This window comes from Oryctolagus cuniculus, chromosome 3 (assembly GCF_964237555.1).
Source record: "Oryctolagus cuniculus chromosome 3, mOryCun1.1, whole genome shotgun sequence".
In the NCBI taxonomy this organism is placed as follows: Eukaryota; Metazoa; Chordata; class Mammalia; order Lagomorpha; family Leporidae; genus Oryctolagus; species Oryctolagus cuniculus.
Window position 1 is genome coordinate 13,396,360 of NC_091434.1, and position 27,682 is coordinate 13,424,041.

Here is a 27,682-nt window from a genome sequence, read left to right on the forward strand (position 1 = left end):
GGGTAACATCCTGGTCACATTGGACAAGTACAGGTTATTCTGTGGAATGTGCACAGGAAAACATGGAACTGGAGTAATGGAGTGCAGATAGGGCTTTCTCCACATCCCATGGAGTGAGCTAAGATGACTTTGGGGAATATATCAAGAATAGTCACACTTCCAGAGCTATAGGATGCAGTGGGGATCTTTCTTAGGTCCCAGGGTGTGAACACAGGTTGTTTGTGCAGAAAAAAAACTCTGCAAGTACCATTGAGGTGAATAATGCAGGTGTTCTTAGGACCATAGAGTCAACATAGTTGGTCATAGAACAGAAGTTCCAGAGATGAAAGGTTTGGAAAGTACTTTACCCACATCCTGTGGAGAGAGAGACCATAGGTTATAGTGGGGATCGTGAACAAGCAATGCAGGAATGGAGTTGTGAGACACAGACAGAATATACCTAGGTCACATCGGGTGATCATGAGTTACTCCATGTGAGCTGCAGTATGCCAAAGGGGTCGTATTCAGGTGGCACAGAGGGCATGCAAGGATGATGCTGAGGCTTACCTGTACACCAAGAGCTATGATTCCTGAGACACTGAAGAAAGCGTTCTCATATCCCTGAGAGCAGGAAAGTTGACTCTGAGATTGGTGCATAGAAATCTGAAAACTAGAATTCAAAGGGAACTGCTCTGCCCTGTGAAATGTGCTGGTTCTGGGGTCTTCTAGCATCAGCAAGGCTGCCTATTAGCCTCTAAACCAGAATGGAGTCTAGTAGTGGCTGTGCTGTAGAAGCCCAGTTTTGGGACTTGCGGGTGAGGATGACAATGTGGGTTCCAATTTTGGAATAAAGCAATCTCTCGGACCCTAATTAGCTTTCAAGACCAGGTTTAAAGTCTGTGAGGACTGGAGATCTCTCCTATATTTAGAACTGCCAGTCACCAGGGATGACTTCTTACCCTTTCCTTGCAGGGTGGTTTCCCCCTCCTGGAAGCCCATATAAGAAATACAATGTTGGGGCCGGTGTTGTGGTAAAAGTTTAAGCCACTAACTGCAATGCCAGCATCCTATATAGGTGCCGGTTTGAGTCCCAGCTACTCCACTTCTGATCCAACTCCCTGCTAATGCACCTGAGAAAGCAGTGGAGCATGCCCCAAGTACTTGGGCCCCTGCATATATATGGAAGACCTTACTGAAGTTCCTGGTTTCTGGCTTCTACCTGGCCCAGCTCTGGCCATTATGGCCATTTGGAGAGTGAACCAGCAGACGAAAGTTGCTCTCTCTCTCTCTCTCTAACTGCCCCCCACCCGTCTCTGTAACTCTGCCTTTAAATAAATAAAATAAATCATTTTTTAAAATGTCTCTATACTGGCTTTCATAGCCTTTGCACTGTTTAGGTTCTGAATTTCACCTTAAACTCAAACTTGAAAATAGTTCTAAAGCATAGCCTTTGCCAGTGAGTGATGTTTACTAAACACTAAGCCTCCACATTTCCCAAGGCAAAGCTGGCCAATCAAAAATATTTTCAAAATTAAACATGATATGAACTGATTAATTCTTCTGGCTCAGACTCTAAAATAGAGTTGTTTTGAATTTCAGCCTCATCTTGAGATATTTGGAGATGAAAACAGCTAATGTAACTTGTCTATTAATCCTAACCTCCTGTCTCCTTCATGTTGTAGACATCTGAAGGCTTGTTGTGTTTATGCCGTGACTTTCATCTCAGCCCCTCAGGGAGCTGCTAGAGAGAAAGGGCATTTAGAGGATGAGTGAGGAAGCTGCATTTCCTCTGCCTGGGAGGCTGGGTCCCCGTGTGCTGCCAATGCCAGGGCTCCAGTGTAGCTTAAGAGCGGCTCTGATTATCACTTGACCTTCAGGTGACCTGGAAACATCAGATACGTCCTATTTTCTCCATTTTGCTTTCTTCTTTTGGAAAGTTATTTAAGTGAATTAAAAGATAGTTGTGTTTGTATTTAAATTGATGTCCTAAAAATTCACATTAAAGCTTCAAGAATCTCCTTTAAAAAAGAAAGTAGTTATTAGCAGGTAGTATATACATTTTTGAAGTGAGCAGAAAGATTAATCCCCAAAACACCCTCATTTGATATTTTAAAACGTCAAAAACATTTTATTACTGTTACACACTGCCATGCAATATAATTGTTTGTAATAAATCCTTAGGGAATCCTGAGAAATTTACAGTAGAATAGATTCTTACAATGTGGAACCACTGAGATCTAAATATAGAAATAGTGCTGCTATATAATCTTGCAAAACCCACTAATCCTGTAGTGCTTTGATTGATGAGTCTAGTACCACTTTGATTCAAGCTTCACAGGTTCATTAACTACTAATCAAGTTTAATAAATATAATTCCATTTGAAAATATTAAGTACCATAAAATTGTTACCTTGATGATTTTTAACTAAATGCATAGATAAAAATTTCTGACAGTTTTCATGAGCAGCCATCATTGAATTTAAGTGTCTTCTGGATGTAATATACCATAGCCAACATCTTTAGAATTATATATTGAGAGTATTTTTCCCATTTCATGTGAAATGCAAGATTAAAAGTTAGCTGCGCAATGAGGAAAATCTCTTAGTTGACTTACAGCATAAAAGCTTATGAAGAGAAATCAAAAAGGCTATTTATTCCTTAAAAATGCAATTAATTTAAAAGGATAACGACAGATATATTTTTGATATAAACATATATTTGATAATTGGACAGAATGTTAGTAAAAATAAATGAAAATTTTAAGAAAATAATTAGCTTTCTTAGTACTTTATGCCACCCAGAGGAATTTTGAGAAAGATTCTTAAAGCTTCCCATAAACAGGTTAATCATTGCACAGCGAACACTATATGTTAAATTCAACACAGATCTGTTATAATACAAAGGGTAGCTCCTGAAAGGGACACAGATAATACATTTTGCAGAGGATAAGAATGACAGTTATTATATATTTCTACAATCTAATGTTTACAAAGTCACCATTTAAAAAATCTAACAATTTCCATAACTAAGATCATTGTATTATGGGGTTTCTGTCATGTTAACTTTAAGTGTCAACTTGACTGGCCCACAAAATTTCCAGATAATTGGTGAAACATTATCCTATGTTTTCTTTGTGTGTGGATTTTTTGAATAAGATCAACATTTAAATTGATAGATTAAGAGACCTCTAAATTGAAAATTACAAAGCATAAAAAAAAGAAGACATACACAAAATATGGAAAAATATTCCATGTCTATGGCTTAGAAGAATTAATATTATAAAATTGTTCATACTACTTAAAGCTATTTGCAGACTCAGTAGATCAATTTATAGATTCAATGGCTCAATTTACAGATCTCAAGCAAAATATCAGACATTTTTCTCAGATTGCAAAAAAAGGCCCTAAAAATCATATGGAATCACAAGAGACCCTGAATAGCTAAAGTAATGGCAGATTACAGATTAAATGCGATACCAGTTAAAATACCAACGACGGGCTGGCACAGTAGGGTAATCCTCTGCCTGCAGCACTGGCATCCCATATGGGCACCGGTTCTAGTCCAGGATACTCCTCTTGTAATCCATCTCTCTGCTGTGGCCTGGGAAAGCAGTGGAAGATGGCCCCAGGTCCTTGGGCCCCTGCACCTGCATGGGAGACTGGAAAGAAGCACCTGGCTCCTGGCTTCGGATCAGCACAGCTCCTGCCATAGCAGCCATTGGGGAGTGAACCAACGGAAGGAAGACCTTTCTCTCTGTCTCTCCCTCTCACTGTCTGTAACTCTACCTCTCAAATAAATAAATAAATCTTTTAAAAAAATACCAATGGACGTTCTTCCTGTATCTAGAAAAAATAATGCTAAAATTGATATAGAAACATAAGATTCCCAAAATAGCTAAAGCAATACTAACAATAAAAACAAAGCCAGAGGCATCACAATACTAGACTTCAAGACATATTACAGGACACTTATAATCAAAACAGCCTGAGACTGGAACAAAAATTGATATGTAGACCAATGGAACAGAATAGAAACCCTAGGATTTTCTTTGAAAATTTATTTTATTTATTTGAACGGCTGAGTTACAGAGACAGAGAAAGAGAGAGACATAGAGATAGATCTTTCATCCACTGGTTCACTCCCGAAGTGCAAAGATACTGAGAGATACAGAGAGATACAGAAAGAGAGAACTCTGATCTGCTGATTCACTTCCCAAATGCCCACAATGGCAAGGTATCCCATATGGGTGGCAGGGACCCATCTATTTGAGCCATCACTTCCTGTCTCCCAGGGTGCAGGGTGCACATTAGCAGGAAACTGGATTTGAAATGGAGTTGCGATTCTAAGCTAGGTGTTCTAATAGGAAGACAGCTACCCCATGTGTCGTGTTAATAGCTACACTGAATGCCTGGCCTAACAATCTTCTTAAAGGTTTGTTTATAATTACAAAACTTGGTTTGGTATTTACATGAAAGTCCATGCATATATACAAATATATGTTTTGAAAGTAGCCACAGAATTCGAATTTATTGTAGAGCTATATGACTTTTTAATTATAGTAGGAACACCATTATCTGCCTCATTCTCTAGTTACAGCATTTCTTTTTTGTTCCTTGGAATAGTAGTTCCTGTTTCCAGTACTCCTTGCAGGCACAAGGTGCATTTAATTTGCAGTGTCTTTGAGGTCTGACAGGTCCCTGTGAATGGAATGCGAGTGAGAAAGACAGTACAACTTTCAGTTGGAAGCTTGAAGTCTCTGCAAGTCACCATACTCTCTTTTCTGCCCCTCTTGTTGGGCAAGCCAGTTGCCTGAATCCTGTATGGAAAAACACGGCAGAACTGCTAGTGACCTCAGAGGGTTATGTGTGAGAAATCATCTTTTGTTTTAAGCTACTTAGATTTTGGGTTTGGCTATAACTGTAACACATTTGGGCATTTCTTAAATCTTGTAAATAGTGTTGATATACTTTCTTTTTGTCAAATCATTATCCTACTAATGGAATTAGTATCAATTTCAATTGTTCATGCATACAAAATAGTGGTAAAATAGCAACTAACATACATATCATATTTTTGTAGAAACAGGCAAATTTCACATAGTATCAATTTTGAAAAATATTGCTGAAACTATCCTCTATAAAGACTGTACCAATTGGCACTTAAAAGTGGTCATGAGGGGCATGCTTGCGGCGCCTACATCCCATATAGGCACCAGTTCAAGTCCCATCTGCTCCACTTCTGATCCAGCTCTCTGCTAATGGCCTGGGAAAGCAATGGAAGATGGTCCAAATGCTTGGGCCCCTGCACCCACGTGGTAGACCCAGAAGAAACTCCTGGCTCCTGGTTTCACATCAGTTCAACTTCAGCCATTGCAGCCATTTGGGGAGTGAACCAGCAGATGTAAGACCTGTCTCCGGGTCTGTAACTCTGCCTCTCAAATACATAAATAAAAATTTTTTAAAAAGTAGTCATGAGATTATACATTGACTGGCATTGAAGCTGATATTATTTATGATTTATCAATGACTTGAATTGTGTGGGATTTGATGAACGATGAACTGAAAAGTCTCTGCCATTTTTTTGACAGGCAGATTTAGACAGTGAGAGAGAGAGACAGAGAGAGAGACAGACAGAGAGAAAGGTCTTCCTTTCCGTTGGTTCACCCCTCAAGTGGCCACTACGGCCGGCACACTGTGGCTAGCGTGCTGCACTGATCCGAAGCCAGGAGCCAGGTGCTTCCTCCTGGTCTCCATGCGGGTGCAGGGCCCAAGCACTTGGGCCATCCTCCACTGCCTTCCCGGGCCACAGCAGAGAGCTGGACTGGAAGAGGAGCAACCAGGACAGAATCCAGCACCCCAACCGGGACTAGAACCCAGGATGCCAGCGCTGGAGGTGGAGGATTAGCCAAGTGAGCCACGGTGCTGGCCTCTGCCATTGTTTAATTCACATTTTCTCATTACCGATCTGACTATAATTTGGGATGTATTAACTATTCATATCTATTCTGAATCACATATCAATAGTCTTCATAGGCATTTCTATTATTTTTGTTTTCCATATTAATTTTTCAGAACTTGTATGTTTTACAGATTGTTATACTGAGTAGGTTGCATAAGTTGCAAAATTTTCTCTTGAGTTATCTGTTACCTTTTCATTGTATTTGTGGTTATTTCATTGTACAGAATATTTATACTCATGTAAAATACACTACCCTTCTGGTTAGATATAACTTCCGGAATTCTGGAATTCTTACATTCAAGAACTCTTACCCACTTAGCACAACATTGTAAAAATAAGCACTTTTTTTATAAATTCAATTATACCTGAAACATCATTACAATTCTTTTCATGTTTGTTTTTCAATGCAATAAGAATCTATTACAGTTAATGATGTACAATGGTGACCAAAGTGAACTCTTTTCGTGACAACAGAATTGTGATACCCACATGAATTATTGAATACTGTGATCTGTTTGTTTGACTTCTGACTTGACACACCACCTTTAATCTACATCTATTTCCTATGTCTGCTATACTCTCTCTTGGCCATTTTCTTCCATAGTGGTCACTGCTAATTTATTCTTTCTTTCATATAGCACTATTTTAATTACCAAATTCTCATAATATAATTTTTAATCTGTCAGGGTACATTCTGTCCTACTGTTCATTTTTAGTATTGAATTGCCTCTCTTCACTTATTATTTTTAATCCAAATGAATGTTAGATTCACCTTACCACGTTTGATACAGAATTTTGTCAAGTATTGAAATTTTCGACTAACCTGTGTGACAAGCCATGAGGTGCTACCCAGGCCCCTCCAGGAGGGACTTCAGTGCAGTCTCAGGGGAGTGTAGAAAGCAGGTGACTCCAGCTGTGTTGCTGTGGATTCGTTCTGAGAGGAGGAGTGTGGTGAGGGCAAGAGGCGCAGAGTCACCACACAGACCCCGGGAGTTGGGTGAAAGCAGGCCAGAGGCGAGCAGCCTGCCGACTTGTTTATTTCAGTTGGTATAGCAGCTTAAATAGCCAAGGCAGCCAATCTGGTCAAGGGGTGGTTTATGCCCTAACCAATCACAGCCTGTTGCCAGTCAGACTCCATTGTCATCTGGTTTCCGAAGCCATCTAATCACGGCCTGTTGCCAGGCAGGCTCCATCGTCATGTGGTTTCCAAAGCCATCCAATCACAGGCAGTTTCCGTTGCCAGCGGCCATCTTGGCATGGCCTTCTCATTCCACCACACAGCTGCCCATCCTTTAAAGATCTGCTCCAGTTGCTACTGCCCAGCGGACTGGGCTTGGAAGGGGCTGGCCAGTCTGCCCGAGTGAGGGATCCTCCAGAGCTGTAGCAGCCCCATGCAGATCTTCTTAGCCATTTGCTCAAGACCGTGTGGGCCCATGTCACTTCTGTGTTTTGTCTTGGGCCCCAGTATGCTTCCTCCCCTTCCTATTGCAGTTGTTAATTAACAAACATCCTACATCTCAATTTTTGCCTCATTCTCTGCTTCTGAAAGGGCTGAACCTGTGAGAGTTTGGAGAAAACTGATATATTTACCTTATTAGCACTCAACTGGTAATGACTAAAAAATATTTTTGAGAATAAGCTGCTCCTTAATCCTCAGAAATCAAGTCACATAAAAGGTGTCCATAATTTTATTTACTTCTTCAAAGAATGTATATGAGGGGAAAGTACTGAAGTTCTAGCAACAGAGTTCAGATAAGTACCAGACTGGCAACACCCCAGGATGAAATGGAGGTGGAGGAAGACAGCAGGGAGGGGAAGAGTGGAACAAATTGGAGAGGATCTGCCTTGTGTGTCGTTGAGCTGTTCAACTCCAGTCCAATACCGGCTAAGGTCATGTGGGCCCAGTGGACTCCCTTTTCCAGTTTTATTTCTTCCAAGATTATGCTTACATCCATGTATTAGGTAAAATGTCCTCCTATCTGATGTAGAATATGAACAAATCTGTTCCCAACAAATTTTTTTTCCTGGGAAAAAGATTTCTAAAGCAAAGAAGGAAAGATTTACTGTATTAAACCTTAGTAGACCTGTAAACATTTGCCCTGCTTTCATAGCCTTGAGATATGAGATGACAATGTATTTGCAAGGTCAAATATCGGCTCCTTGGCTTTCCAGGTTTCAAAGAGTAGCAGATCAGAATGCATGCCCTCTGTAAGACATGCTGGGCATTTGAGCCAGGTTTTTGTTCAAACTAAAAATGTTATATGTCATTCCTCCTTTCCCAGCAAAGCCAGTAGGGGTGGGGTTGCCTGAAGCCTTGGAAAGCCACCCTTGATTCAGTGTGCCCGGCATGCAGCACATGGAGTCAAAGGAGATCATTCTCCAGCTCTAAGATTTAATGTTGTTTTTCTTTGTTGGTTTTGGACTTACTTGGGACCAATTACCCCTTTGCCTACCTATTTCTCCATTTGGAATAAGGATTTCTGTCCCATGCCTGTGTCACCATGGTTTTTGGAAGTAGATAATTTGTTCCAATTTCATAGGCTCACAGCTGAAGGAAATTTGCTGTAAGATGAATCATGTCTTGATTTAGATGAGACTTTGGAGTTGAGAGTTTGTTCTGGAATGAATTAAAACTTTGGGGCTATTGAGATGGAATTAATATATTTTACATACGAGAAGGAAAAGAGTTTTAGGAGGCCAGAGGCAGAATGCTACAGTTTAAATGTTCCTTCCAAAATTCATGTTGAAATTTAGTTGTCATTTTATGGTATAAGTAGCAAGACCTTTAAGGGATGACTATAGGGGCTGGTGCTGTGGCTTAGTGAGTAAAGCTGCTGCCTGCTGCACTGGCATCCCATGCAGGCACTGGTTCAAGTTCAGCTGCCCCACTTCCAATCCAGCGCCCTTCTAATGCATCTAGGAAAGCAGCAGAAAATGTATAAAGTCCTTAGACCCCTTCATCTACATGGGAGACCCAGAAGAAGCTCCTGGCTTCTGGTTTTAGATCTGCCCAGCTCTAGCCATTGTGGCCATTTAGGAAATGACCTGTGGGTGGAAGATTCTCTGTCTCTCTCTGTCTCTCTCTCTCTCTCTCTCTCTCTCCAATTCTTGCTTTCAAATAAACAAATAAATGTTTTTTAAAATAATAAATAAAATTCTAAAAAGATGTGACTGTGTCATGAGGGCTCTGCCTCCTGAGTGGATTAATGGCTTCATCACAGGGAGTTACTTAGTTATCCCAAGATTGGAATCCTGATAAAAGGGTAAGCTTGATCCCTACCCTCTCTGTCTTCAATGTTCATTTATCTTTCTAACTTCTGCCATGGAATGCCACAGAAAAAGCCCTGGACAAATGCTGGCACCCAGTATGAGACTGAAGATCCTCCAGAAATATGAGAAATATGTTTTGTCTATAACTAGTAAAATATTTACGTTCACTTACTTAGCAAGAATGAACAATAATTATATAATTCTTACAGAGCTTTTTTACTCTAGAGTAATACAATTTCTATAGAATTTATCATTTATTCAAATTTGTAGTGTACAATGAAAGAAATTAACCTTGTTTTTAATAGAATAATGGTAGAAACCAGCTAGCTCCTTTGTAATTTTTCTTCCTGTGGAGGGATTAATTCCCAAGCCAGTTGTAGTTGTTAGACTATATTAGAACAGTTGTAAGGAATGAATATGTGTGCCCTGCATGCCCCTACCCCACAACCAAATTCACATGTTGAAACCGTTCCCCAATGTGACAGTGTTTGGGCATCGGCCTTTCAGGGGTAATTAGGGCATGAAGGCGGGGCACTTATGATAGCACTGTGGTCTTTATAAGATACAGAAGACATAGGAGAGAGCATCTTTCTCTCTCTCTCTCTCTCTCTCTCTCACTGGAAATAGCAAAAAGAGGATTGTTACCAGCAACTTAATCACCTGTCACTTTGATCTTGCACTTTTCAAGATCCAGAGCCATAAGAAATAAATTTCTGTTGTTTAAGCCACCCAGCCTATGATATCTTTTTATGGCAAACAAATGGATTCTAACATGTAACAATTCAATAAGATATAAGATTGTTTGCTCTTTCTGAATAGGTTAACGGAGTATCAGATGAAAAAGTGTACAACAGTAGGTAGGTGATCTATACAGAAACTAGTGGATGGTACCTGTGCCATCATGAGATATGGCTCCCTGAGCTGACCAGGCTAGGCAGAGGAGGTACACCCTCACCAGCTCGAAAAGACGGAAGTCACCGTGGAGCATACCCAGGGATGTTCCTACACTAGGCCTGGCATGGCTGCTCATCTCTGTTCACATTTCAGAACCAGTCAAGGGCCACACCCAGGTCTGATTAAGGAAACATAATTCAGTGGTACACATAGAGGACAAAATTGAATTTTGCTGAAAAAAGTAAATCTGGTCTTTTTCAGGCCTAAACTACCAATTTGCAGTCGCTATGATAGCAGAGCAATTGGATCAGTCCTGTAGTCGACCTTCCGTCTCCTGCCCACCCTGAGGGCTACAGACGCTATGGAATTGCATCTTTGCTTTGAGTCCTCAAGATAACTGGGCTATTGTCTGTGACCATAGCCATCTCTCTGCCCATTGCACTCATTCTCACGAAGTCTCTTTTCTCAATAGCATACCACCTTGCATCTTTCTATTGGGAATAATTAAAGATATAAATCTCGTGCCTTATCCTCACCAAAGTCTCCATGTTTTGCTCTTTTCTCTTTTCTTTCAATATCAGATGAGGAAAAGCAATTCTTCCACCTGAAGGCCAACTCCTGTGATCAGTTTTCAAAACATCAAAGACATTAAATATAATTTTATTTACTACTAACAAAAATAATGAAACTGAGAGGAACAAATGAGAGGACTTACAGAATTTCAAATAAGTGTTTTAGCTGAAAGAGATTCAGAGCATCTCAGTAAAATATACACAAAATTCAATAAACAATACAAGTAAGTGGAATTAAAATTGACCAATATTAATCTTGACTCCAAAAGTTTATCACACATGTCAATGCTTTTTTGTCATCAATATCAAAAGTCAACTATAAGATTTATAAATTAGGGGCTGGCACTGTAGTGTAGTACCTAAAGCTGCCACCTGCAGTACTGGTATCCCATATGGACAATGTTAGAGTTCTACTTTCTATCCAGTTCCCTGCTGATGCACCTAGAAAAGCAGGGGAAGATAGTCCAAGTGCTTGGGCCCTTGCATCTCATGGGAGATCCCTAAGAAGCTCCTGTCTCCTAGCCTCAGTATGACCCAGCCCTGGCCTTTATAGCCATTTGTAGAGAGAACCAGTGGATGAAAGATTCTCACTCTCTCTCTCTCTCTCTTTCTCTCCCTTTATCTGTCTCCCTGTAACTTTGCCTTTCAAATAAATAAAATAAATAAATCTTAAAAAATATTTGTGAAATGCATATTTATGTTTTGGAGGCACTGGACAATGATTCATAACAATGTTCTAAAAAATGAAGACCATAATATTAATGGAAAAGAATAACGAAAAGCTTTATCAGTGAAGATCCAACCAGGAGACAGAAAACATAGTAATTTTAACAAAGTATGGTATAAAGAAAAATTAACCATATTGGGGGGAAATGTATAAAGCTGTAAAGAATATCAGAAGAATTCCCTTGGGGCTTTGGGAAGTTACTCATATAAGAAGCAAACAGGAAAGGCAAGAGTCTCATCCTCAATGCTGGCAATCAGGCCTTATTAGGAAAGTGTAGTCATGGCCACCTGGGTCTGTAGTCTCTCACCAAGCAATAAATATCCCCATGAGGTGCCACAGAAACTCCAAAGAGTGAGCACCGCTGGATGGCTCATACACATATTGTAGGCAACTGCAGAACTAGAATCAGAAATCACTGGAAATAAAGAACCAGGAAGAAAGGCTATTTCTTCCTGTAGTGTCTCTCCACTGCCCCCTGTTGGCAAAGCTTAACATGCTAACCAGCGACAGAAAAAAATCTGTAACAGTCCTAGCACTATTTTTTTTTAATAGCCAACAATGAAGATAGATTTTTGCAAAGAAAAAAATGTAAACAGACCCTTTTCACAGCTGTGTTTATCTAGTAGCTTGTAGCAGGATGTATGCACTTAAGTTTCCACAAAACTTAACCTTATCATTTTTGCAGAAATATTAAAGCAATCACATTCTAAAGAATATGAGCATATCTAGCACATGGGACCACTTTGGTGATGAATATAGCATTCTCAGAATAGCTTATGGACCCAAGGGTTTCCTAGAAACATGACTCATTTCTCTGAAATGGTCGATAAAGTGACTCAGATCTCTTGACTGTGTATTGGTTCTTGTTTTTGTTTGCTTAAAGAGATAAGGGAAGGGTGGGAAGCTGAAGTAGCTCTTACTTTATTATTTTCTTATTGCTTGCTTTTCTTTCCTTGGCAATTTATTTTAGTTTATAGACATTATATTATTTTGGATGTCAATGAACATCTGTTGCTACTCCAAACTTTGTGAGCACTAAAGTTAATAGAAAGTGAAGAAGGGTGCTTTTTAAAATTTTTTTTTTATTTATTTGACAGATAGAGTTAGACATTGAGAGAGAGAGACAGAGAAAAAGGTCTTCCTTCCGTTGGTTCACCCCCCAAATGGCAGCTACGGCTGGAGCTACGCAGATCCGAAACCAGCAGTAAGGTGCTTCCTCCCGGTCTCCCATGTGGGTGCAGGTGCCCGAGTACTTGGGCCATCCTCCACTGCCTTCCCGGGCCACAGCAGAGAGCTGGACTGGAAGAGAAGCAACCAGGACTAGAACCCAGCGCCCATATTGGATGCTGGTGCCGCAGGCGGAGGATTAACCAAGTGAGCCAGGGAACTGTCCTGGGTGCTTTTTAATTAAAAACATTTTAAAATTTTAATACTGTGAACCACATGAAAATATCGTGCTAGTCTAAAAACTTGCAACCCAGGTTCTCAGCCAGATCTCAAAATTTCCTGTAGCCTTCCACTAGCCCCAAAATAAAGGGAAATCAATTGGAAGTTTAATTATAAAAATTAGACTTCATTACTAACTGAACATAGTCACAATATCCTTCTTTCTATAAATTTAGCAAAATTATTTAATTATGTGACTACATTGCTAGAGTCTCTCCCAGTATCTTATTTTATTTTTTAAAGATTTATTTATTTATTTGAATGGCAGAGTTACAAAGAGAGAGGAAGAGGGGAGTCAGAGAGAAATCTTCCATCCTCTAGTTCACTCCCCAAACATCCATAACAGCCAGAACTAAGCTGATCCGAAGCCAGGAGCCAGGAACTTCCTCCCGGTCTCTCATGCAGGTTCAGGGGCCCAAAAATATGGCCATCTACTGCTTTCCCAGGCCATAGCAGAGGGCTGGATCGGAAGTGGAGCAGCCAGGACTCAAACCTGCACCCATATGGGATGCTGGTGCTGCAGCCCGGGACTTTAACCCGCTGTGCCAAAGCGTCAGCCCCATCTTCCAACATCTTAAAGTAGCTTTTTACATACATATGGCCATGAAATTTCTCCAATTAGTCAAAACCCATCTGGGGTGATCAATTTCCCAATGACTTATTGAACAGCTTTTCCTTCCTTACTTATTTTATTTGAATCTCTTGTATTGATACTATTAAGTTTAAGATACTGAATGCTTGGTGTCTGTTAATGGGAGGTGTATCCATCTGTTAAAGTAGGATCATGAATATCCTCTTTATTAGTTATAAACATGCTTAAATTCCACCTCTATCTTTGGTGTATGGAGACCACAATTGATCCTCCTTTGAGGACTTCTAATACTAATTGAAAGAGGCCACATTCAAAAAAATAAATAAATAAATAAAAGTTAAAACCTTTGACATGAATTACATTTTCCCTAGAACCAGATAATCCGAATCTTATGTGTAGCTTCATAACATCTCTACCTTGTATTGCTTCTTGTCCAAGTTTATATTGCATGCTACCATCATCCCCTTCATCCTTGGTTTTATTCACAGCCTGTGTTATTTGTTGCCTATTGCAGTATTTGAGGATAGAGACTTGTCTTTCTTAAGCAGTGCACACAATCACTTGAATCTGAGATCCTTGTTGTAGAATTCTGAGGTAGGGGAGATGGTAAGGACATACAGGGACTTATACATAAGATGCTGTGTTGATGGGTTTCTGTAACCAAGGAGGACTATTTGGAACACAGCCAATGTAATTGGCAGTCTATGAGAAGTCAAACATTTTTTTAGAATAGGACAAACATTTGAATGGTAGTCTCCATAAAAAGCTTAAAGGATCCTCAGGCAAGCAGTCCATTTTGAGAGAATTAGAATGTCCAGTGATCTCCAAAGTGATATTTATGGTCTGTATCTTTTCTTCAGAATATTCCCATTGTAAAAAAGGAAAAGGTGGTTTACTTAGGCAGCAACACATATCTGATCCAGGCAGTGAGGAGTGTAGACAAAGAAAGCTGAGTAGAATCTCCCAGTCTCAAAGCAGACTCCTTTCAGCCATTTGAGGTCTTCTGAATTTTGCCACATCAGAGTATCACTGAATAGCGTGTGTTACCAGTCTTTAAGTGTAAAGTGTGTTGGTTTCGTGCTATCAGTTTCAATCTCAACATGAGTCATCACACTGATTATGGAAGCTCTAGGAGTAGGGTTGGCATTTTTCATACATGGCCATATTCCCATCACCACTAATACAATGTATTGGTATGTAACTCATGCTTGAGAAGTATTTCTGCTGTGAATGAAATCAGGTTTTGTAATTTGTTATATTATATTTTAAATAAACAAAAATGAGGTTGAAAGCAAAATTAAATGTTGATCTTTTCTATTCTATTGTTATAAATAACACCTTTCAAGGTTCGTTGTGAGGAAACACGGCCAAAGAACAGAGTAGTGAGGTATAGATGCCTAAAGTGATGGGGAATTTCAACCTAATGCTGAATGTTCTCTCTTGCTCATTCTCCCTCTCTATCCTCCACTCAATTTTTTTTCTATCTTTTCCTCTCCCTACTTTTCCACTTTGAATATGTTTATCTGATGTCTTCCCTGAAGACTCTAATAATTACTCTAAGGAAAATGTACCAGCAAAATATACATAAAAGCCAACTTGTTATTTGACCGAAGCTAACTCATTTTGTCATCATAGAAACCAATTAGAATATTGATAAATTATCAATATTTATCAACAGCATGTCTTCCAACCACAAGTCTCTGACATTGAGCTGTGGTGCCTATTAATTTCATTCTGTGACAGGGAAAACACTGCTTTCTTGGTAATAAATTTGTACAACTGAATCTGGGCATTTCCATCGTGGCTATGTGAAATTATGCAGTAATCAAAATGTTTCTGCAAAATGACAAAATTTAATTTAAACACGTCTATGTTGCATTGGTTTCATTTTAGATTCAGATATGCCTAGTTTGAAATTCATGATCTATAACTACTATCTTTATAAATTTGGACAAGTTTTCTAAACTTCAGCTTTATCTAAAAATGGAACATAATCATACAGTTGAGGTAATAATTATGTTAAATATGTTTTAAAAATCAATTCAATGTCTGGCATGGATTAAGCAATAAATTGTATCAATTTCCACCATTATCATTATGGGTGTTACTATTGTGATTGATTATGATTCATAATTAGATAGGTTATCAGTGTATAAGTTCTTTTTTTTTTTTTTTTTTTTTTTTTGACAGGCAGAGTGGACAGTGAGAGAGAGAGACAGAGAGAAAGCTCTTCCTTTGCCGTTGGTTCTCCCTCCAATGGCCGCCACGGCTGGTGCACTGCGGCCTGCACACTGCACTGATCCAATGGCAGGAGCCAGGTACTTCTCCTGGTCTCCCATGGGGTGCAGGGCCCAAGGACTTGGGCCATCCTCCACTGCACTCCCTGGCCACAGCAGAGAGCTGGCCTGGAAGAGGGGCAACTGGGACAGAATCTGGCGCCCCAACCAGGACTAGAACCCGGTGTGCCGGGGCCACAAGGTGGAGGATTAGCCTAGTGAGCCGCGGCGCCGGCCCCATAGTTTGTAAGTTCTGTGAACTAAAATTCCTGGTTGGTTTTATCTCATGCCCTATTTTTATTTTTTTATTCTTGGTAAAGATTTCACACATTTTTTTTTTAAACTTTTATTTAATGCATATAAATTTCCAAAGTACGACTTATGGATTACAATGGCTTTCCCCCCATACCGTCCCTCCCACCCACAACCCTCCCCTTTCCCACTCCCTCTCCCCTTCCATTCACATCAAGATTCATTTTCGATTATCTTAATATACAGAAGATCAGCTTCGTATACATTAAGTATGGATTTTTTATGTAGTGAATTAACAGAAGCTATGACCTCAAAGGAATATAAAAATCAATTACAATTTGGGCTTTATAAGTAAAATTCCTAGACTAGTACATGGATATATGAGTACTTCTGTGAATATTTTTGAAGAAATGCATAAATCAATGAAAATGTAGTTTCTAGTACATTTACATGCAAAGCAATTGGCTAGGCACTTCAGGAAGTATGGGACTTCCAATTAACAAATCTAGTTCCTATTTCTAGATGTTACCATATTGTATAGAAGACAAATACCCAAAGGACATGTGTTGGTGGATAGGGGAATAAGGATGTTTAAATGGTGCACATCAATTTCAACTGAAGTCTGGCAAAATCTTTAAACTATTATTAATAATCAGGAGCAATGGACACCAATTTCTAAGCAAGATTTGGACTACTTTTTTTTTTTTTTTTTTTTTTTGACAGGCAGAGTGGACAGTGAGAGAGAGAGAGAAACAGAGAGAAAGGTCTTCCTTTTGCCGTTGGTTCACCCTCCAATGGCCGCCGCGGCCGGCGCGCTGCGGCCAGCGCACCGCGCTGATCCGATGGCAGGAGCCAGGAGCCAGGTGCTTTTCCTGGTCTCCCATGGGGTGCAGGGCCCAAGCACCTGGGCCATCCTCCACTGCACTCCCTGGCCACAGCAGAGAGCTGGCCTGGAAGAGGGGCAACTGGGACAGAATCCGGCGCCCCAACCGGGACTAGAACCCGGTGTGCCGGCGCCGCTAGGCGGAGGATTAGCCTAGTGAGCCACGGCGCCGGCTTGGACTACTTTTTAAATAACAGAAATCTGCTTCCATGACACATCGGTCTTCTGAAAATGCAGGTGGGTGCCCAATCCCAAGAAACTGATTTATCTCAAAATGGAGCCTCTTTTCCCACAGAACTCTTTACCATGAGTTATCAATAAGTAATTTTGGGAAAGGGTGATATGAAAGGATGAGTCTTCATATTTCAGCATATGGATGAAATGTCATTTCTGGAGAAAATGACACAATTTCCAACATATGGGATAGCATTGATTCTTTGAGTTAGTTTTCTCAGTATGAGTCTCATACTCTAATCCTTTGTCTGTTTCTGCTGAAGAAGGAAGGAAGGACAAAAAGGAGGAGAAAAAGAAGAAAAAAATATGTCTAACCATGACCTTAGACTGGTAAAATCAAAGTCTTTGAGACTGGGGCACTAATATCAAAGATAAAGCTGTGTCTGCAACATGAGTGATTAAACGTTGTTGAGGGGCTGGCGCTGTGGTGCAGTGGGTTAAAACCCTGGCCTGAAGCACTGGCATCCCACATGGGCACTGGTTCTAGTCCTGGCTGCTCCTCTTCCAGTCCAGCTCTCTGCCATGGCTTGGGAAAGCAATAGAAGATAGCCCAAGTCCTTGGGCCCCTGCACCCACATGGGAGACCTGAAAGAAGCTTCTGGCTCCTGGCTTCGGATCGGCGCAGCTCTGGCCATTGTGGCCATCTGGGGAGTGAACCAAAAGATGGAAGACCTCTCTCTTTGCCTCTCTTCTCTCTGTGTAACTCTGACTTTTAAATAAAAATAAAATAAATCTTTTTTTAAAAAGCTGGTTGAAAGCCACAGTGATCCAGTGCTTTCCAAACTTTTCTGGGAATATGAATAATTTAGAAATCTTGCGAAACATATCTATGAGCCTCAGCCCCCAAAATCTATCTGGGATGGAGCTCCAGGTTTTACATTCCAATAAGTTGCATGCTCTGCTGTTCTTCTGTGAACCACACTTTTGAGTAGTAGGGTTTTAGAACATGGCTATCAAAAACTCACTCAACACAGAAAAGTCAGTTGTTAGGAGTTGCTACTCAAAGCATAGCCTATGGACAGGCAGCAACTGCATTTGCTGGGATTTTGCTAACGATGCCTAACACCTAGACTCGCTGTATCAGAATCTGCATGTTAACTAGATCCCCAGGTGATAATCCAATACATTAAAATTTAAGAAATTCAGCTCTGATTCTCAAATTTAGCTATACATCCAAATCATCTGAAAGACTTTTAGAATCATGGATGCCTGCGTACTAACCCCAGATACCCTTTGGGCATTGAATGTTTTTAAGAATTGCCCATGTTTGAGAACCATTGCTTTCAATAACGTGATTTGAGGTTGATGTTGTACAAAATTTTTTTCTAATATTTTGTTATTCTCATGTCCTGGTCCATCATATAGTATGATTATCCAGTAATAGATACTTATCCATGCATGTTAATCAAAATCCTCTCAAATTCAAATTGAGACAGGAGGATAAACATTGTTGTATCAATCTGTCACAACTTAGTGTAAATATAATTTAATTAGACTATGAGATTCCAAATCTGGAAGAATGAGTTTTAATGGGGATTGGGAGAATGAAAGAGAGCATCAATTTAAAATAGGGGGCACTTTGTGTCGTGTACTGAGGCAGATGGAGCTGGTGGTTGGTGGTATGAGGTGGTGATAACTGGTTAATTCTTGCTCAGTCAGGAGAAAAAGCAGCACACTGAGCTTTTGAGTAGGTAGAAGAGTAAGAATAAACAGTGAGAATTAATTGTATTCCTTTTAAAAATGAATATGAAAAAAATCAGTAAGGCAATGCCTCATTATAACAGGTGTACCTGCTTTTCATAAGCTCACCAAGCTCCAGGATCTTGTCTTATATATCTTATACACTCATTAATGTTTTCATTAATGATACTCCAATAATATTAAAGAAACCAACTCTCTTCCCATTTAGGCTAGGTTAATTTGAGAAGTATGATTGAAAAATGAGCATGCTAAGTACTTTCCACTAAATATTTTGTCTTCATATTGCAGTCCTAGGATTGCTGATTTTATTTTTCTTTAATTCCCCAAGCTCACCTTGGATATACTCTTTTTCATTTGACTAAATTGTATGCACAGAGAAGAAAGAGATGTGACCAGGATCCTCTTATTTAGTGGATCACTTTGAGGCAGAAGTCAAGTGGTGATTTCATACAATTAGGAGTCCAAGCACTCAATACTCACCAGTACCAAGGTTACATGGTTAGGGTAATCTCATATAAAATTGTAACAGTTGAAAATTGTGTGCAATTTTCTTTCAAAGAATCCTCACTATGCTGTTCCATGCTGAATAAATACCAGCCACAACAAAGTCAACCAATTTAAACTATTGCTTTTATTATAATTACACGGGAGCACAAATAAATAAGCACAAAAGTATTGTAAAATGTTGTCAATGCACTAAAGAAATCAATTTGTTTTCAAACAACATCTGGTTACTTCAGTAGTATCAAAGAACATTTATAATTACATGTTACCTAAAAAAATCAAGTACAAAATTAAGAGACATTAAAACATCAGTGTTTATATAATTATATATATAGAAATGGCTAATACCACATGAGTAGAGAAATCCATTATCTAATGCTTATTTGCACATTTCTTCAGGCACATACCTGACATTTCTAATGAGTTCTGAAAAATGCAATATGACATTCAAATTTTTAGATACAGTAAACATGTTATATTGGAATGGGTGTTTAATGGTTTTCTTAAAAACCCTGTCTTTTAAAAATGTAGTGCCATTATCCACTAAAAAACATATTGTTTTTATCACTTTCTCATAGCTATTTGTTTCAATTGTTTAAAAGAGCAAGAAAGTAAACATACAATTTCTAAATACGTAAACACATTTTTAGTGCAAGATAACAAGACCTGTGACTTTACTGTGCTTTGTTTTTATAATCACAGTGCACTTGACACAAATTGTTACACTATAAATGTTAACTTAAGGAGTTCCAAACAAAGGAGGTGCATACTAAACATTTTCATATATATTATATACAGTATTTATACTGTATGTGGGTGTATACATGTTTAAATGTAGATGCTCTTAGGGTGGGCAAACCCAGTTATATTTGGGGACGACCGAATACTTCGAAAGGATTTTCACACATATTTGGCTGAGATGAATCCAATCCAACCTTTAAAATTATTTCCCCTTAATTTGAAACTTCATAATATTTAAAAGGAAGTGTAATCAAACACAATTTTCCAGATTACATATTTACTATGATGTAATTAACCCAAATATCAAAGGGTTTTAAACCATCCAAACCCAGAGCCACAATGTTTGAGTCCAACATGACAAAATGTATTATCCTTTACTGATTTACATAGACAGCATTATATATCATATGTGCACATATAGAGGCTTACAAATAACATTTTATACTTAGACATTAAATTGAGCGTGTTTAATATTTAATTTTGACTTTACACTTGATCTGAGAAAAGAGAATGACACACAAATACATAAGATCAAACACATGAAATTTTACGTCATCTTAAAAACAATTTTTATTATTAATATTAATATTGTTATAAATATATTGATTGCATAATTAAGCTCCTGGAATCTGGGACCAAGCATTTTTCAGTATTTAAAGCCAAATGTTTCCAAATTTGTTTAAATGACTGATATGTAAGTTGCTCCGTAAAAAAATGCTGAAAAATAAATTAATGACAAGTTGTCCACATTTTACAACTAGCTATCTTTTTTCCCACACAGGGAAGGTCTAGTGAGATAATCCTAGATACTAGATGTCCCGTTTTTCTTTTATTTCTGTAAAAGTTCGGGATGAGATGAATTGTGAACTGCTTTTCTATTGTACTTCCACTCCTTTAAAGGGGTGAGCTCTCTCTCATCTCAGGTTACTTGCTGCCTAAATCATAGGAAACTTTTCTTCACATCACATGTAAGTAAAGCTGTTTCACAAGTTGTCTTCTACTTCAGTATATTGGCTCACCTTAATATGTAAGTGATGTGAAAATCGCAATTTGCTATTTTCGTTGTTTTGATGTCTTATTTAATTAGTTAAGATTCTAATCCAATAAGAGTAGTTTTATTGAATTAGTCACTAAATTCTCTCAAAGGAATCAAACCAAATTGCATGTGTGGACAAGACTTACACCTTCGCAAAAATCTAGTATGGAAACAATTTCTCTCTTCTCTTTAATCACTGAAAGAAAATTTTGTCACTATGTTAAAGAGTGAAGCTGTATAATGATACCTACCATATAATTGAATGAGTATATTCTTTATAAATTATTACCTCAACACTTTGTTTTATTTTACTTTCCCATTATTTTATAAGTATGAATACTAACCTTCATGTACACAGATCTATCGCTAATTACTCCAAATTCACTTCAGTAGCGTGAATATGGGGGAAATGTTGACAGTGTTTCTGTAAAAGACTATTGTTGTGCCTAGGAATATACTGGCTTCTGTGAATGGAGAAAAATACAGCACTCCACTTTTTCTTTCCATCATTTCTAAAGAAATTTATTTCTTCTCTGCTAAGAAGTGTTTCCCATATTAAAGCATCTTGTTGACAGCAAATAAAAATTCTTTTCTATAAAATTTGCTGTGAAAAGCTCTTTTTTTTCACAGGTGGAGCTCCTTTAAACTGAGCACCATGCCAATGAGGTGATTGGTTCTTTGGCACTGTGAGATATGTGAGCTTTATCATGGCATAGTGTTCTGACTGTAGGTTATCTTCCAACAAACTCCACATATTGAGATATCCTGACTGATGACTGTCAGAATCAGATGATTTTTCTCTATATACTAATGACTAATATGACCTGCCACACAGGGAAACACTATAGGAAGAGGAAATTGATCATTGAATGGCTATTGCCACAACTGACATTGTATAAGCACCAAAAAAAAAAAAAAAAAAAAGTTGAGTTAAATCTCAGTAAAGCCACTTTCCCACATAGTTGTACTTCTTCCCTTTAAAGGAGAAATTTGAAGGAATAAATGGAAATCATTGCCTTCAGACAAATTTTCAAATAAGTTAACTCCTCAGAAAATAATGCATCAGAAAAAGGAGTGCACAAAACCCTGCAATAGTGTGAGTTAGAATGGATAAGAATGACTGAATCCAACACAATTTTAGTACCTCTGTTTCCTTGTGGCCAGCATTAAAAAAAGTCTTCTGCCCATTCAGAGAGATACGGGAAAGATCAGCATCTGGAAAACACACTTGCAGCGTTCCATGCAAAGATGTCGCTGGAATATAACTTTTAAGAGAGGGATGATCACAACCATACTGAACCTGGCTCTATGGATATCAAGTTCATAAAGATGCTGGGAGCTGATATCTTGTGGCTGACTGACTGGAATGAGTTTATGTGGTCACAACTTACATTCGGATACCAACCTGGGTCATAACACATTTTGTTTCAATTTTTCTTTGTATCTAAGCACATTTTCATCACTCTTAGACTCGTGCTCCTCTGATTGCTGTGTTTGAAATGTAACCTCAGCTATGGGTGACGAAACATGGCAGTAGGATTCATTGAAACTACTAGAGATTGCTTTACGTTTTCCTGCTTTTTAACTTCAGGAAGCACTTAATGTCTACTCTTCTCCCAGTGAGTACTCATTCTCTCTCTCACACACACAAACAAACACACACACACACACAGGCTCCCACTTACCTTTTTCCTTTTTCTGTTAGAATTTAAATTGGACATCAAAATATACATTAATTATAAAACATTAAAAAATTATTCTATAACATTTCAAAGGCTTTTCAAAGGAACTATAACTGATATAGTATTACTAGGTTTGTATGCTAGATTACAAAAATTCCCTATCTCCTGTTATATTTGGTTCTATTGAGCAGCACTGAACTATTGCTGTCAATACCCTTACAAGGAAAACCACTATGACAATTACTTCAAACACACACTTTTTCTCTCAGAAATATAATACTAAATTGATTGTTTACAAAGAACCACATACTGTCGATTTTAGGAAGCATAAATAGTAATTTAAATATACAAAATATATGTGATAGTTTCTTTTTTATTCATCCGTGGCAATATTTATATTCAACTAACAAGTTATTCTTAAAAGATATATATGACTTCTTTTTTCACTTAAATTTCACCACCACATAAAAGTGAATCTACCCCATCCCAACCCCTGCATTTCCTGTTTCTTCCTTGAAACAAAATAAAATAAATAAGTGGTCATAATTCTTTGGTCATGGTGTCATAATCAGTGAGAATGGGTATGATGATCATGCACAGACAATTGTGACCCAAAAATTGCAGTGATAACTGGTTGGAAAACACTAACAAGAATACTTTTCCATTAATGGACTTAAATTTTGAGATAGAGTGGCAAATGGTGAACTAAAAACAGGTAAACTAGTCTGGTTGAATAATTATTACTCATTTTCTCAGGGAAAGAAGCATTATGAAAATTTACTTAAAATAGTGACTGTGGCAGCTACAAGGCCACTGGCCTCATCTTCTGGAAAGCAGTCATGCTCCTTAGCTTTTCATTCCTTATTCCTTCCATTGTCACAGTGAACCCTGGTCTCCTCCAATCAGGTCAACGTTGCAAGGACAGGTGTCCCTAAAGTCATTGCTGAAGGGAATGATTTCTGCTGGGATGTTCAAATGTTTCCTAACAACTTTCTCTTGAGTTTGACTAATCATTGCTTAGTATAAACAAAAGGATATTAAAAAGGAATTATTATAAAGCCAATGGAACAAAAAGGTTGGTGTCAATATAATATGCACATCCATATCCATATCACCTTTTCAGATATTTCCTTTCAAATCTTTAAAAACTTAAAACTTAAAAATCAAAAAACACTTTTAACAAATATGATATTCAACTTCTACATTACTAGCACCAGATCACATATTATGTGACTGAACATGATTGATAGCCATGAGCTCTTGAACAGAAGCCAAGTGCAGACAAGGAGGAGGGAACATTTTAAATGCAAAAATTAATAAAAGGCATCAAGGAATTACATATAAAAGAGATAACAAACCAGTTAATAATGAAATTATATCATATAGTAAACTCTCGATATTTCTGTAATCCATACATGTATACTGTGTTTCATTTCAGATGTCACCCATAAACTAGTAAAATATTTACATTTTAACATCTTCTGGATTCAAAATAATCCAAGATAAATAAGTGTGCCTTCATCACAAGGACATACGTATTTTATCTTGAGCTTGCCACAAGTAGGCCCAGCTTCCCATGGCATTCCAGAGAAGATATGCAACAACTGATGTCACATGACCAAGCCAGTCTCCCTCTTCATTTGAAGTGCTGTGGCGCGCCGGCAGCCTGTGCGCCCTCATATTGCAGTATCCCAGAATACCGTTTGTTGCTTAGAGTAGGGCGGAGGGCTGTATTTCTTTGCACCTGCATTCTTCTTCCAGCTGGGTAGAATAGGCATGCTATCCTGTTTGCAAAGGCCCTTTTCCGTTTTCTGTCTAGCCTTTATTTCTTTGCATAAGCAACGCTTTTTCTCAATCATCTCAAGCATTGTATGATCTCCATGAAACCACTGCATGCATGCCACCTAGCAAAAAGGAAACAGTGAATACAGAAGAAAGAAATGGAATGAAAGCATTTTTTTTGCACTGTGCTAGTACTTTGCTAGAAAAATGTCAGCTGTTTCTAGCCTGCCTTTTAAAACCCTTAAAATAAATTAAATGCAATAATTCTTGTAAAGCACAAATAAAAACATGGAAACTATAAATAAATTTTGATCGTAAACTACTAAATATCATGATACTATTTAACAATAATTTGGGTCAAAATATTTTTCAATATGTTCTAAAAGTCCACAATCTGAAAAAAATATTTTTATTTTGTATTTTTTTTAAGATTTGCAAAATACTTGCCATTACTTTTATGTTGGTTCCATTGTCTTATTAATCCCAACCTAAATGCAATTGTTGAAATTACTTTTCAGTGATACATAGTGTGAATGTGATATGAATGATAAATGTCAATTAAAATATTCATTCTTGAAATGATTTTTTAAGATTTATTTATTTATTTGAAAGTCAGAGTCACACAGAGAGAGGAGAGGTAACAAGGGAGAGAGGTCTTCCATCTGATGGTTCACTCCCCAACTGACCACAAAGGCTGGAGCTGTGCCAATCCGAAGCCAGGAGCCAGGAGCTTCCTCCAAGTATCCTATGTGGGTGCAGGGGCCCAAGGACTTGGGCCACCTTCCACTGCCTTCCCAGGCCATAGCAGGGAGCTGGGTCAGAAGTGGAGCAGCTGGGTCTCAAACTGGCACCCATATGGGATGCCAGCACTTCAGGCCAAGGCACTAATCCACTGCACCACAGCGCCAGCTCCTCAAAACAATTTTTAAACACGAAGTTATGGGGCCAGCGCATGGAACAGTCAGTTAAGATGCCACTTATAACATCACCATTCCATATTGGAACATAGCTTTGAGTCCTGAGTACTCTGTTTCTGACCTAGCTCCCTGCTTGTGTGCCTCAGAAGCAGTGGGTGATAGCCCAAAGCACCCAGGTCCCTGCCCCCATGTAGAACTGGATGGAGTTCCTGGATCCTGGCTTTGGACTGGCACAACCCTGGCTGTTGAGGCCATTTGGAGAGTGAACCAGCATATAGAAAATCTCCTGTCTCTTCCTCTCTCTCAATTACTTGGTCTTTCAAATCAATCAACCTTTTAAAATTTCTTGAGTCTGTTTATAAATATGTAATATAATTAGTATGTTTGATAATTCTTCCTATAAAATGACTTTTGCGCTGCATTCACTATGCTTGGAATTAAATGCTTACATAATTTTCTTCAAATAAGATTTTACTATAGTTTTTGATGTCTGAGTTAGAATCATTGAACTCTACCATCACACTAAAACAGATCCTAATTACTTCCAGATATGCAGAGAAACAAATTCATCAAATCAATAGGTTTACCAGGAAAACATTCACTGTAAATTATATATTGATACAATACACATACTGGTGGACAAGTAAAGAGTGCTCCCAGGTATACACAATACCATATCTACCAGCAACTATTCATTGAAACATACCTAGCATATTGAGTGTGTTATGCAAGAATGAAAATGAGATTGGGCCATGAGATGAGCCGTGGATCAAGTTTCCAATCAGTTAAGCAAATCTAATCTATGAAAGGTTAAAAAAAAAAAAACCTCATGTGACATCACTGAACTCGGTGTTACAATATTAGGACAACAATCAGAGCAAATACTTACCTAGTTATCTAATGCTTTCTCTAAATAGGATCTCATTCTAGGTACTTTGCATAGTTTAATTCATTTATTCCTCACAATGATGATCATCTGAAGTAAATACTATTGATTAATCCATAATAATGAATAAAATGAGGCATAAAGAGATTTGGGAACCTGCCCAAAGTTACAGCTCAATCAATGGAAGATTTATTTCCAAGAGTCCATTTCAACACTCAACATCCATATGTATATAGTTGTAACAACTACACTCTACTGCCTTTTTTATATGTGTACAGAATTGGAAAGAACTGATAAGAAAATTTAGTATAACACCCTTAATATACAGATGAGGAAAGCAAACCTCCAAAAAATTAGATATCCTGTCAAAAGCCACGGAAGAGGTTTTGATGTGAACACGGCAACCTGAAATTTTCTTGATTACTAATCTTTGAGGAAGAGGGCAGGACCTAGAGCTAGAAAACATGCATTCAAATGCTGTGTGTAGTGAATTTCTGCTGCGCTTCTTTGCTTAAATAACTTAATACTTCACATTCAAAAGTCGGTGTGTGGTTTACAAGGCATAATGAAGGTCAACTCATTTTAAGAACAGAGAAATGATGCCCAAGCTTCATATACTGAATCTTGACAAATACAAAATAGTTTTCCATATCAACTCTCTGCCAGGTGTTCATGGAGACCTTTATCAGTGTTATGTTAAATTCTGCCAGACATACTGAAAGCTAGGATTTTTCTACTACAACATGCTCTATCTCCTCCTGAGTTTTATTTAGAAGTTATAATGGTTATTACTGTACATATTACATTCCCAAGTCCAACTTAAACATGCAAATGTATTTTTGATTTTATAAATAAAAATAAAATAATAATACCAAAGTGTTATCAAATAGTTAAATCAGAATTGATGGTGTTGATTTGACTCCAGAAAATAATACTTTTAGATAAATATTTGATATGTACATAAATTAATATAAAGTGTCTTGAAAGGAGAGACTGTGTTTTATGCCTTTTGATATCTTCCAGTTATTGGCTCTGGACTTGTTCATGGACAATCACCTTTTTAACAAAATTCTAGGGGTTTTGTTGAATTAATCTAGTTAATATGCTTGTGTCCCAACAAGAGATTGCCAGAATGACTCAAAAAAGTTCAAAAGATTTACAATATCTTATAGCATTATATTCTACACAATAAGAATACAATAACTCTATTTTTGTGGAAATATAAGCAAAATTTATTGTTATTCTAAACTGTCATAATGGAATTTGTGATACAGAGTTGCTAGAGGATAGACCCAAAATCTCACTCATCTCAGTAGACTCAGCTCATAGAGCAGAGTTCTAGGCTCCCAA

The 27,682-nt window shown here is 38.1% G+C and overlaps 1 protein-coding gene and 1 long non-coding RNA gene across 3 annotated transcripts in view; both read right to left on the reverse strand.

Moving 5' to 3' along the window:
• The window catches only part of LOC138849151 (uncharacterized), a 54,687-nt gene extending 44,126 nt beyond the window's left edge, over positions 1-10,561 (reverse strand). For both annotated transcript variants that reach the window (XR_011387561.1, XR_011387560.1), the window contains exon 1: positions 6,761-10,561. This is a non-coding gene — a long non-coding RNA (uncharacterized lncRNA). The remainder of the gene's footprint in view (positions 1-6,760) is intronic.
• Positions 10,562-16,682: 6,121 nt separating this feature from the next.
• NYAP2 (neuronal tyrosine-phosphorylated phosphoinositide-3-kinase adaptor 2) overlaps positions 16,683-27,682 on the reverse strand; it is a 308,720-nt gene continuing 297,720 nt past the window's right edge. Inside the window, exon 8 of the mRNA XM_002712507.5 lies at positions 16,683-24,651. Within this exon, the coding sequence (XP_002712553.2) occupies positions 24,424-24,651 (228 nt within the window). The 3' untranslated portion in view covers positions 16,683-24,423. The remainder of the gene's footprint in view (positions 24,652-27,682) is intronic.